This window comes from Leptidea sinapis, chromosome 12, assembly GCF_905404315.1.
Source record: "Leptidea sinapis chromosome 12, ilLepSina1.1, whole genome shotgun sequence".
Taxonomy (NCBI): Eukaryota; Metazoa; Arthropoda; class Insecta; order Lepidoptera; family Pieridae; genus Leptidea; species Leptidea sinapis.
In genome coordinates this window covers 10,658,676-10,672,711 of record NC_066276.1, presented here as the reverse complement: position 1 = coordinate 10,672,711, position 14,036 = coordinate 10,658,676, and the positions used below count along the sequence as shown (strand labels likewise).

The following is a 14,036-nucleotide window of genomic DNA, read 5'->3' as shown; positions in this document are numbered from 1 at the left end:
TTACCAGATTTGCTTTCAATATTTCTTTATTTCCTTAGAAAAACATTCACTATATTTTTAAAACTGTTACAAATTTATAAGTAAGGAAGTCATAATATTACTAAGTATTTCACTAAGCACTAAAAATTTATATTATATATTTAAAATAAAATTTAAAAATATTCTTTACTCTTAAAAATAGTTTTCGTATCGACCTATGTCAGTAAAAGCTAATAAAGGCTACAGAATCCTTCGGAAATATTTGTCTCTACGTAACGCCATGTGCTTCATCAAACAAGAGACTGCTACCTCAGCAATTTCATTGTATCCGATCAATTCGGTGAAGCACGCACCAGATAAAGAGATGAGAGCATTATACTACTAACTAGCTATTACCCGCGACTTCATCCGCTCTGAATAGTTACTTTGGGCAATTTTCTTTACTTTTTAGGATACTTTTCAAATAATACACATACAAACTGCTCTTTCCGTCCAGCTTTTCTGCTGGCAGCGCACTTTTATGATACAGCGGATATCTCTTGTCATTCTGGACAGTCTGTTTAATAGTATTTCCCTGTGAAATTTAATCTCCTATTGCATCCCCGTGTAGGTCAAAGTCTAAAAAATGCTCGAACAAATGATTAAAAATTATTACTAATCAAGTGCCTAAATACAAAGTTTCATGGTTTTATCTTCGATAAGGACCAATTTCCATACAAACTGCCATCCCCTATATCAACCCCTCCATTTATTTTTTTGCAATAAAAAGATAGCCTATGTCCTTTTCAAGCTCTAGTCTATCTCTGTACTAAATTTTATAAAAATCGGTTCGGTGGCTTAGGAATGAACAAACAAACTTATATTCACATTTATAATATTAGTACGTATGAAACTAGATGCAGTTTGACGGAAGCTAGAATGTTACCCAAATAACCATAGCAACTGGAAATTGCTAGAAGTGAGAAGAGTTTTTATTTGCACAGAACACAAACAGTTGAATGAGCCAGTATATAATAATTGTTATTTGTTATTCACATAAAAACACGACTAAGAAAAAGGTTCTTCTCTTTGTTTCATTTATTCAGTCAAAGTAGTGTCAACCTAATTTCTGACATTTCTGTATACGCCAGTATTATATAAACATATATTTATTTTTATGTAATCAAATATTTTGTATAAGTTTACCATTTCTCAATAAACAGTAATGGCGAACTCAGAAAAACAGGATGAAAAGAAGCCTGAAACTATAGAATTTGAGGATATCGATATAAGTCGACCAGATATATTAGAGCAGCCTGTGAATCGCTTTAGGAGGTGTCCAATTATTGTCACACTTGGTAAGAATCTCTTTATAATATTAAGATAAAATATTTTGAAAAGAAAAGGCTAAATGAGCATTACTGGTCAGTTACCTGAACTTACCGAAGTACTTATGAAAACCAGAGTGATAATACAAGAGAAAATTTCACTGTGGAGTTTTAGCACATGTGAATTAATTGGATTCCGCGGCGGGACTCAGCTCAAATAGCTCTTCGTAACACTAGGGGTGTGCATTGGTTTTCTAGGAAGGTAGGTACTGTTGATCTAACTAGTCGTAGTTGAGCTTTGTAATAAGCAAAGATTGCTTGCCGTAGGTATTTAGTAACTAGCGTAAGAAAAAAATTTGGTTCAATAGAAGCTTGGTAATAAAAACACGGAAACAAATTAACTTTAACACTAGTGCTATATTTATTTAGGTACATAACGAGGTAGGCACTGCCTATATGATATGCACGCCCCTACGTAACACTTCCCCAAGATACATGCAATAAAGCAATGTCTTTACGCAATGATAAGTAATAATGAATTCTAATAACTCTACATTACATGTGGTATGATATTTCAAGTTGATACTGGGATTAACCATAACATCTTACTTATCTTACTATAATAATAATTAAAACTACTTTTAATTTTATGACAAGTAGGTAATTGAAACGTTGCTTTACAGCGGATCCTCAAATAACGCCCGTAGACATCCAGCAAATGTTAGAATGTGGAATAAACATAGTGAAATTTAAGATGTCTTATAGTAGTAAGGGTGACAAACTTCGTATGATTGGTAAACTTGACAAGGCAGCCGATGCTTGCTGTCGTAAATTTGGTATTAGCGAGTGGCCTATTGCCACCTGCGTGGAGTTAAAAACCATCGTCGTAAAGACTGGTCTTCTAGAAAACGTAAGATAAGTAGACAGTTTACACTTTAAGCTTTTTTAAATAAAATTTATGTTTTTCTACGATATCGAGTGATGGAGCAAGCAGTTAGTCCACTGACTCTTACTGACTAGAACAGCGACAGTAAGATCTAATTCGTAACTTAAGACGTTGTATAATGAGAGAATTAAATTTATATTATTTGATTGAGTTCTTGTATGTTGAAAGTTGTACTTAATAACTTTTGTGTTTTATTTACAAAATTAAATTTATTTTTTGATTTACTCATATTGAGAATTTTTGTGTCATTATTTACATATTGTATTTGTCTTGCCATTTCTTTCTAATTAAATATCAACTTTTTCCGACGTAGTAGTAACCAGAAAAGAGAAAAAAGAATTAACATTCATAAGAGTAATTTCTTTTATCTAGATGAATAATGTAGCAACAGACATCAACCGTCGACCTAATACTATCGATGGAATTTCTTAAGTACCTGAACTATCTACTATTTGACGAACACTCACTCATACAGATAGCTACTGCTACATCGCTTATCATTTTAGTGTTCTGATAACTTGACATTGTTCTTTCCGACTTTTGGATGACCCATGACCCTTTTCTCAGCAAAGGTGGTACTTTGTTGTTGTATAAAAAAAATCTTAAAGCACATTTCGATTGGAAGTTTTTATCAGTCAATTGGTACTAATTGAGATAAAAGAAAAGATCTACATGTTATATTAAATTATTTATTATTTCAGAATGCTGATCAAGTTAAAATAACCAAGGGATCTGTCGTTAAAATAACATGCAATATGGACGAATATAACAGATGCAATGATCATAACATATTTATTGATAATCCATACTTAGAAAGTGACATACCAATTGGAACTGAGATATCTATCGCTTCTGATGAAATAATATTACATTGTATTGAAAAAATAGATTTTGAAAATATTAATTGCATTGTAATAAAAGGCGGTATATTGAAAAATGTTTGCAATTTTTGTGCTAGAGGCATTTCGCCTACTCGACCGAATATTACAAAGAAAGATTTAGAAATTGTTAACTTTGCGTTAGCATATCAAGTAAGTATAAAACAATTTCGATTTCATAATTCATTTATATTATTTAGTAGTTTGTTCGGGTAAAATCCAACAGAGTAACGTTCGCAAAATCTTAATGTGATGAAGTACAAATTGTACTATTCGACCTCATAATATTATAAATCTTCAGTACTTAGAAAGTAAATTAAAACTGGCGGCGAATTATTTATGGGAGGGGTTGATTATGGAAACACAGGAGATGTTGGGTTCATTGAAGGATGACATGAAATAAACAACAACTTTGTGGATCAGAGGGACAAAAGGTCCTACGTCACCTTCTTGTAAGTAATGCAACCCATACTCTCTTGCAACACCTGAAAATTATTGCATCATAGAAGTTTCGCCAACACTTATGGTGGATGAGCAGGTTATTATGGTACCCACAGTATCAACCATGAAATACCTGAGTGAGTTCCAAGTTAAGTTTAAATTATAATTCAGTCACAAATGTTTTTACTGAACATAAAATATAACAACATATTGAAAGTTGAAAATTCATCAGACGGAAAAAATACTAAAATAATTCTGAATAATGATATTTGAACTACAATTAATATTAATTACTTCGTTAAAAAGCTTGTAAGTTATCATCCCATTTTCAAGGCCTGGTTTCGTTGATTATAACCGTTGGATAGATTAAAGACACAAACAGCAGTTGAATGAGATAGAGAGTCATGACTGTTCTGTATTACTCTTGTGTTTCAGATAGACATGATTGTCGTCAATTATGTACGCAATGCAGAAACAATAAAAGAAATCAAAAAACATATAGGAAATAAAATAGCAAAGCCGTTAATATTTTGTGGCTTATGTACTGGGGAAGATCTAGAGAACGCAGATGAAATTATCAAGGTTATGATTTTTATTACCTTATCAGTCCAATCATAACGTCAAAAATCACAGAATACGGTGTTTAATTATTTGTTCAATATATAAATACTTAGTTATGATTATTATAACACTAGAAATAAGGGATTGCTTGTAACTAATTCTAGTAGGCTTCATAAGATACATAATAGCTTTAAGGGTAAATGTATACACTTCTATAATAAAGCCACTGTTCAGGCATTATCTATAAATAAATTTAAATGTTTTATAAAAAAAATAGCTCTGTCGTAAATCCTATTACTCCACTGCTGAATATCTAAATGATCGGACTAGATTGTGATTATTTTATAGCTATAGAAATGACTGTACAATATTGTATATTTTTATTGAAAAGAGCGCAAAAAAAGAATGCTGGGAGAGTTTCTTGCGCCGCTTCTTCTCTCTCAGAGCGCCATTTGTTTCCGAAGCGGTAGTAGTATCTAGTAGTTATTAGAAATGACATCAAAAAGAATTTTAAAGGAATCAATTTTGAGAAAATAAATGCCTTTTATGCCTTTTTATTATATTTTGTAAGTTTCGTACATAGGAATGTTATATGCGACATAGGAAATTGAGATAGACTAGCAAGGAACGAAGAAAGAGAGGCTTAATTAAAGGGTTGATACTATAAATTTGTATCTACAAATAGTCAATCGACCAACTCAACATTTCCTTCTCAATAACTACCATTTACTATTCTTTAATTAGACATCACTCAATGATTATTTAAAACTAAATATTGTATTACACAGGAATGCGACGGTGTTATATTTGCAAGAGATTTTTTGCCGTATGAAACAAGTGCATCACTAAAATTAAGATTGCCACAGATTCAAAAATGGATTAGTAGTAAATGTTTGCAGGTAATATAAATTATTAAATTAAACAAACGCACCAAACTAATAAGAAAATAATTTTATTTATTAATAATTGTCACATAAGATTTTAAATAATGTGAAGTGATAAGAATAGTTTTGAAGTAAAACTTCTTTTGGCGCGACTTGGGGATTTTATTTCTGACGGAAGTAACGCTCAGTTCAAAAGTCAATTGAAGGAATTTTTTGAGTCGTTATAATTTAATGGTTTTAAAAAATATTTCAAAATGCTCAGTAATATTTTTTAAAGATCTTCAAGTGTTTTTATTGTTTATTTATTACTACTATTGCAATAAATAATTTATAAGTTTTCAGAAATTTTCTGACATTCGTTAATTTGTTCTCGGTTTTTGTTTTTCGTTTCCATTATTAGGATAGGCAAAGGGTTCAAGCCCATACAGCCATATTTGTTGATATTCAATAACAACGTCATATTGTTATGTGCTAATAATAATATAACCTTCAATTTCTTATTATCATTTATTTTATTAATGAGTGAAAATTTTAAAATGTGCGAATGGTATTACAGAATTATAAATAGATCAGAATCATACACTTACTGAAACTATCGTATAGACTAACACAGCATGCAAGACAAAAAGAAAATCTCCAACCAAGATACAGCACACTAGAAAAGGAAAGCGAATCGATTTTATTGTCGCTAGTTTTGATTGACAAGTCGTCAATAGTTAGCCACACTTGAAATTAGCTCCTTAGTGTTTTGAATATTAAATTATTATATGCTTGACTTATTGACAAATCTTCCAGTTCGCCTATACGCTAGTCTATGGTCAAAAAATATTCACCGTAGAAATTTAAATACAAATACGCCGTAAAAATATATCTGAAAATTAAAAAAAAAACTGAAATTAAATCAAATTTATTCAAAATTTGATCTGAAGGTTATATACATTTTACCTTTATTTCATTTTTTTTAGTTACAATCTATGTGACGCGATGCAACAAAGATACTCAATCGTCATGACTTACACGAATAAATATTTTTTTTTTATATGGAATAGGAAGACAAACGAGCGTACGGGTCACCTGGTGTTAAGTGATCACCGCCGCCCGCATTCTCTTGCAACACCAGAGGAATCACAAGAGCGTTGCCGGCCTTTAAGGAAGGTGTACGCGCTTGTTTTGAAGGTACCCATGTCGTATCGTCCCGGAAACACCGCACAAGGAAGCTCATTCCACAGCTTTGTAGTACGTGGAAGAAAGCACCTTGAAAACCGCACTGTGGCGGACCGCCACACATCCAGATGGTGGGGATGATATACTAACTTGTGGCGTGTCGTGCGAAGGTGGAATTCGGCGGCAGGAAAAATAAAATGTAAATTAAAAAAAAAACTCCACACACAACAGGCAACGACCCGACCCACGACGTTACCACTACTTTAGGAATAGGTAAAAAAAAATGTATTCTTCACTTCTATCGTGTTGTTTAAAGCAAACACCGTTTTTTTCACAATTTGTTTCAGGCTGGCAAACCTATGTATCTTTCCGGCGGGGTGTTTAAAGAAGCAATATGTACCGGTGTATTTCACATCAATGAAATATCGGATGTTGTAAACGCTATTATGGACGGCGTTAGTGGTTTTGTACTGCAAGATTGTTTTGACGTCGATTTAGCACTACAAGTGTTGCGTGCCTTAAATGAATTGTGCTACTTCGTAGAACCACTTGTTACGAGTAAAATTAATTTTTGGAGAATTCTGGATGAGGTATTCCATTTGTTGAATTGAATTTCAGGCGGTTGACGTTTTCAATATAGGACTTGAAAATGATTCATCCCGTTCTTCTCAGGACTGAGGCATACTTTTTCGAGTGGGACTTTTAAGGAGTGATTTTAAATCCTATTTTGAATAACAAATATTTGAATTAGAACAATAAAACTGTCAATATAATAAAATTCGTAGCATTGAGCATATCTCAAATTAAGGTATTTTTATTTGTTTCCAATTAAATAATTGTATTTCCAGTTTCAAACTGACGACTATTTATGACGACAAATTATTAGCCATTTTTATAAAGAAATTTTAATTATTTATAAAATTTATATGCGCACCAACAAACGTTTTAAAGGTTAATATATATACACCAGAGTTCAAGAGATGTGGAGAGCTTTTAAGATATTCTCTTAAAATTGAAGGTCTCTAACGGCCGTTCCCAATATTCAGTCTATCTCCTACTTGAGATAGAAATCGTAACTATCGTTGTATTTTCTGTCCCAATAAACTTATCGACGGTAAATAACCGTATCCGTACACGCTGTCTGTCAATGGGATGACGTATAGGTTGCCAGCGATAGAAGTGTGTATAGAAATTACAATTCACGCGTCCCAATATAAGGCGATAAGAATGACTTATCGGGTACATTGGGACAGCTTCACATTATTGACAGCTAATTACTGACAGTAGAAGGTAGCAATTTATTTCTATCTGTAGATAGTAATTTATTCGGGAGTATAGCAGCCGTCAGTTGGCTGTACAAGCGGACGTTTTTTAGTAAATGTTTGGATATGGAATGTCTTACATTATCGTGAAGCGGTGAATTTTTAAATTGACTTCACAGGATATGGCTCTCGCATAAATTATCACGAAGAGTGGTTGGAGTGTTTTATTGTTGAGGTTAGAATACCAGCAACCGAATTTCACCACGGGACATTACATTAAAATCTTTTGCACGTTATTATTTATAGCACTATAAATAATTATTCTTGCAAGTGCTTCATGTCTTGTTGAAATTTTATCTATAAATTTATTTTCGCTGGTGTATAGTATGGTATTTATGTGCTTTATTTAGTAGTAGTTGACCCGACAGACGTTGTTCTGTTCGTAATAAAAAAAAATTTTCGGGTGGAATTTCGTAAAATCCGTTCTTAGCTGATCTGTGCTCGGCGAAAGGAATATTTCTACCAAATTGCAAATCTCTACGCCTTATGGTTTCGGAGATATTATAATGAGTCAATATATAGGTTGATTTATATAATTTACCAGTGGGAGGGTCCTTTGACAGGATGCCGGCTAGATTATGGGTACCACAACGGCGCCTATTTATGCCGTGAAGCAGTAATGGTTATGTGTTATTGTGTTTCGGTCTGAATGGCGCCGTAGCTAGTGAAATTACTATGGGCAAATGAGGCTTAACATCTTATGTGTCAAGGTGACGAGCGCAGTAGTAGTGCCGCTCAGAATTTTTGGGTTTTTCAAGAATCCTGAGCGCTACTGCATTGTAATGGGCATGACGTATCAATTACCATCAGCTGAACGTCCTGCTCGTCTCGCCCCCTTTTATCATAAAAATAAAAGATAGATGGAAATCTCTAACATATTTTATATGGTATTTATGGTTAATTTTATCGAATGAGATTTATTTTCAGGTAAAAATGCCAATAAACGCAGCAGAGGCCGCCGTTATATCATGTGCCATGGTCGCGAATCTAAGTAAAGCGCGTGTGATTGTCATACCCACTGTTTCCGGGAAAACTATGAAGGCGCTCCACTGGATGAGGCCTTCAGCTCTCATTATCACCGTTAGCACTAAATTGAGCATCATACGGCTACTGCACACGTACAGAGGTGTCATGCCGTTAATGTACAAAGGTTAAACAACTAGTGTAATTTAAATTCAGCCCGTGCTCTTAGTGATTCGCGTGAAGTAAAGACGCGGGGATATATTAAGTTATTAGTATTGCAAATGTGTCACAACTCACAATACTCACAATGTATAAGTTTTCTTTATGAAAATAAGGGGCGAGATGAGCAGGACGTTCAGCTGATGGTAATTGATACGCCCTGCCCATTACAATGCAGTGCCGCTCAGGATTCTTGAAAAATCCCAATAATTCTGAGCGGCACTACAACTGCGCTCGTCACCTTGAGACATTTGTATGTTAAGTTTCATTTTCCCGGTAATTTTGTGAAATTGTATATGTATCGTAGCTCACTAGCTACGGCGCCTTTCATACCAAAATACAGGAATGCGTACATATTACTGCTTCATGGCAGAAATAGGCGCCGTTGTGGTACCCATAATCTAGCCAGCATCCTGTGCAATGGAGCTTCCCACTGGCGAAGTAATGTAATGTATTGTCATTTTACCATTTACCTCCTCTTGACCAATAGTTGAGCTGTAAGAGAAAGAGTGACAAGAAACTCTTGCCACTGTTTTATTGCTTAGATCATTTATACCATCCTAGCGAAACTCTCTAAGAAAAAAGCCATTCACTCGATCGTATGAAACGTGCAGTCATTGGTAGATTGACAGATGACGTCTATAATCTTGCAAAAAAAATGAGACCCGAAATCCACTACGTTTGAAGCAACTGTTCGCTTTCAAACTTAGACGGATTTTACTTCATCGCTAATCGCGATACTGTAATTACTTCTATTTTAAACTTATGTCAAATGTTTGCACGTTTCATAGTAAACTAAATTTAAATTTTTACTCAGGCAGTCGCGCCTCTTATTACGTAGTATTTACATCCTCTTTGATTTATACGTCTAGATAGACTATGACAGCTGTGTAAGACAACCGATAAAAACAGGCCAGGAATTAGTACACTTAGTCACGCACACCAATGCATGCAGACAAGCTACGTCTTACACTCGCTATTTGTATAACACTGTGTTAGTGTGCGTACATAGTGGTTCTAAAGTCTATTTTTTTCGACGTTTTCATATAGTCATAGTTATAGTCTATCTAGACGTATAAATGGTCTAAGATATAATATTCGACAGGAAGAATAATAACATTCTTAATCTATTTTTTTAAAATATCGCCTACAACGAAACTGTGCAATGAATTCCCTTGTGCGGTATTTCCAGCTCAAAACGATATGAGAACAGCGTGTTCTCCCATTCAAAATTAAATACAAATGTATGAAAATTTTATACACGTTTAAAAAAATCGTTACCGTTTTTCCTCTAAACAGTGGTTTTCATTGTTACAATGCTGGAAATAAGGAATTACTAGGTACCTTACAATAAGTTCTCTTCTATAATTTTTTTAATAAAATTATCTGACGTAAGTCTTACCACTCAACAATGGAATAATATGTAAGCTCCAAGTCTGGCACTAGGCGACAAATCTTACAAAAATTTTGTATATAAGCAGCGCAAGAAAGAAAACAAGGAGATTTTCTTGTGCAGTTTCTTCTCTCTCAGAGTGTTATTTATTTCCAAAGCGGTTGTTACGGAAGGAAGTAAATCTATTTTGAAAATGTAAAATCCTTTTATAAATAACAAAAAATAAACTTAGATTTATAAAATAGAACTCCTTACGAATGTAATTGTGTATGTGTTCTATTCATTTGTCATTTGTTTTGCGGTTTGGCGGAAAATTTAACTTTCTTGAAAAATAATAATAAAAATAAATAACTTGCTAGTACATACGTTAGTACCCGGCAACATAAATTGAATTGAATATTGTGTTAATAATTGTATGATTTTTTTGCGAGGAACTTTTTCAAAAACAATAATAATAATCAATAGGTGTGATTGAAAATCCCAATAAATCAGTTTTGTTCCTTCAAATATTGGCCAACACAAAAAAGGTACACATTATCTATAAGTAAAAAAATATTGTGTTTGTCAAAGTACAGTTAATTTAAGATAACAATAAATATGTTTTGATTTGAACTGATTCTATCAAAACGCTGTATTATATAATAATTGTTTAAAATAGCATGTTATTTTAATTAACTTTTTTATATGAATTAAACATACTTACACTAATACTTTTCAATTAATTTAAATCAGTTTAACCTCGTGTTCTATCGGTTAACCGATTGTCGGTTAACACATAAAAAACCGGCACACAGGCGATAAAAATCAAAAAAAAATTTTTTAGTCCCCAGTAAGATATGTAAAGGCCGGCAACGCTCTTGTGATTCCTCTGGTGTTGCAAGAGAATGTGGGTGGCGGTGATCACTTAACACCAGGTGACCCACCCGTACGCTCGTTTGTCCTCCTATTCCATAAAAAAAATGTAAGTATATAAATTATTATTTTTCTGAAAAACTATGTTTAATACAGTGAATCAAGAAAAACCTTTCAAAGACTGGTATGAAGCTATCGAAGATCGTGTAAAGTACGCCATAGAGTACGCCGTGCAAAGAGGTTGGCTGCAATACCGCGACTATTACGTCACGCTACAGAGAGGCGCTGACAACAGCTCCTTCTGTGATATGGTGAGGGTCTGGGAAGTCAGCATTTCAAAGAAGCATCTAGTCGAGTAAGTTTCAAATATCATATAGATTTACAGGAGATTTTGCGAATCAGGCCGATTTCACGGTTTTGAAAATCCAATTTGGTCACTAACCAAATCGTATTGCAATTAATTGTGAAGAGGTTGCCACAGTCATCACTTATATCTGTATAAATATATTACATAGCAAAGACTAAATTAAATTAATGGAACATCATAATAATTCATTAAATCATTATTAATTTATGGTTACTGAAAACTGAAAACCAATCCATTCTCCAAAGTGATATAGAACCATATTATTTTTTCAGACTCATAAAACATTATTCCATAAGTTTCTGTAGGATCGAGGTCTTATCCAACTTCACTACGTGTTTGGTGATTTTGATGCGTTGCGATTCTTATTATATTCAAAGTCAAAGTCAAAAAATCTTTATTCACTGTAAAACTATAAGTTATTTAGTGCAAGTAAGGATGAAGTACAAAAGTTACAATAGTATTCAAATGAGTATAACAATATTCATTAACAAAATTTAGAACATTAATTCCATATTTCTTTATCATTCAAATAATCTTTCACATTATAATAGGCCTTAGATGTTAATTTATTTTTTACGATACATTTAAATTTTTTAATATGTAATATTTTAATTTCATTTGGGAGTTTATTATAAAATATAACACAAAACCTTGGTATTGTTATATTCCTACTGTTATATGTTATCATATAAGTAGAAGATACGCTTCCCAAAAGGTTGAACGCCATCTCGTCTATTACTCCTATAAAAAACAAAATGTCATTTAATATATAAAATTCTCCTGTCGCGGTGTTTGTTACCAAACTCCTCCGAAACGGCTGAACCGATTTGTATGTGTAAATCGGGTAGGCGTGAGAATCGGCCAACATCTATTTTTCATACCCCTAAGGGCAACCCACGCCAAAATATTTTTATCTTTTATTTTTATGACAATTTTTTTATTATGATTTTGCATTGAAAAAATACATACAACTTCAAATTTTCGCCACGATGTACAACTATTTTTGTATTGTGATTTTTATAGTATTCTGTTCAATCCACAGATCCGCAATAGGGTTGTTAGATGGCAATCGAATACAATAATTGTCGTACGATAAATTTTATATATTTACGATAAATTTGTCGAATCGAGTCGAAAATCGATCGTCATCTATTTTTAATAATCCAAAAATTTTAATTATTGTTTTTTTTTTTTTCTTTATATTATGGCAATTCAACGTTTGCTAGGTCAGCTAATAACATATAAAAAACTCATAGAAAACAATTTTCATACAAATAAATGGTATATGAAACTTTTTACATACCCACCTCTATATATTTTTCTGTTTGTTCAAAAACAATCTAAATATTTTATTTACAGATCTATATCGCAAGTATAAATATTTGTCTTAGTAGTTTCATAATTTTAATTATTTAAATTGCAGGTGTTAAAGAAGAAAATGATGCCAATTAAAAGAAATATAATATTCCACACATTTACAATAATGCATAAAAATATAGTTTATTTTTCTAGAATAGTTTATTTTTTATATTTGTTTGAGATTAAAATATATAAGATTTATATTTCATGTTTCATTTCTATTTATTCGTATGTATGCTAAGACTAGTACATGTGGTTCGTGTATTTCTGTTGTCTGAATTTATTAATGTCTTGTGTGTTAAACAAATAACAGAGTACTAAACGGTGGTCTCATGCCGTTGCCATATGGCAACAAATCTGGCACGAAACATATTGAGTCTCATGCCAGATTTTGGCGAGTCAACACGTCCTGAGGATGCCTCGTGTAAAGACGAATATTGGCGGAATTGACACTAATGAAAAACTCAAATCATTTGGATAATTATGGATTTCCGCAAAGTAACGCCTACTTCAATAAATTATCATGTGTTATTGTAAGTTTAGCAATACTACTAGTAGTTACTACTGAACTGCTGTAGTTTTATTCATCCAAATGAAAAGGCTTCAAAAGACAACTTGCCAATAGAATTAAAATTTATATCTATCCTGCTACTACTATGGAATCTACACATATATTTTGAAATAAGTTGGATTGGTGAATTTGAGCCATAATTGTTTCTTAAAAATCGTACATATACTGGCAGATACGTACTAATACTACAATGATTAGGTGGATACAAGTAATGAACAGTCTAATTGATTGTTTAATAATGTATATAAGAAAAAAAATTGTGATACATTTCTTCGCAATACCGGTTTAAAGAACTTTAATTTCTCATTAAGACTGTCGTCACTTACATGAGAACATAAAATCAGTGAGTGAGAGGTGAATTTGCTCATTGCTGCTTTCCGGTTTTTTAAGGCGGTGGTCCAAGTTACAAGATATAGTTTATTGTTATTATAATAAGATGTTTTTATTCATTGCTTTGTAAATGATATAGCAGCCTTTTTTTGAAGATGTTGAGCGAAGTCGCTTCTCTTACAGTTTTCGGAAGCTTATTGTATAGCTGTGCTCCTGCAAATGTTATATTATTTTTACCATAGTTGGTTCTAATACTAGGTAATACAAGGTGTCTGGCGCGACGTAATACATATTTGTTGGTATTGTGTTTTGTTGTGAATGTTGTATTTGAGTGAATGAGTCTATGAGTTATCTTATATATAAGTATGCATGTGTAGTAGTTGTAAAGTTGAGTAATGTTCAATAGTTTCGTTTCTTTGTAAATAGTTTCTGTAGGAGTTAAGTAGTCAATACTAAGGTTTTCATATTAAGGAATTTTAATTGGTCTTTGTTACTTATAA

General features: G+C 32.6%; 1 protein-coding gene across 3 annotated transcripts; it reads left to right on the top strand.

Moving 5' to 3' along the window:
- The first annotated feature begins 1,109 nt into the window (after positions 1–1,109).
- On the top strand, positions 1,110–12,764 carry LOC126967175 (pyruvate kinase-like). Of its 3 annotated transcripts, none has more exons than XM_050811648.1 (9): positions 1,110–1,316; positions 1,970–2,196; positions 2,934–3,263; positions 3,987–4,133; positions 4,901–5,011; positions 6,508–6,750; positions 8,410–8,608; positions 11,066–11,264; positions 12,700–12,764. In XM_050811648.1, the coding sequence occupies exons 1-9, from the start codon at positions 1,184–1,186 to the stop codon at positions 12,704–12,706; spliced, it is 1,596 nt and encodes a 531-aa protein (XP_050667605.1). In that variant the 5' UTR covers positions 1,110–1,183; the 3' UTR covers positions 12,707–12,764. The 3 variants fall into 3 exon arrangements, with proteins under 3 accessions (XP_050667605.1, XP_050667602.1, XP_050667606.1); XM_050811645.1 differs by having other exon boundaries at positions 8,410–8,632; XM_050811649.1 differs by lacking the exons at positions 8,410–8,608; positions 12,700–12,764 and having other exon boundaries at positions 11,066–11,166.
- The last annotated feature ends 1,272 nt before the right edge of the window (positions 12,765–14,036 follow it).

Coding starts and splice junctions, on each gene's coding strand:
- LOC126967175 (XM_050811645.1), top strand. CDS start 1,184: ATGGCGAACTCAGAAAAACAGGATGAAAAGAAGCCTGAAACTATAGAA. Junction 2,197..2,933: donor AGACTGGTCTTCTAGAAAAC/GTAAGATAAGTA, acceptor TTATTATTTCAG/AATGCTGATCAAGTTAAAAT. Junction 4,134..4,900: donor ACGCAGATGAAATTATCAAG/GTTATGATTTTT, acceptor TGTATTACACAG/GAATGCGACGGTGTTATATT.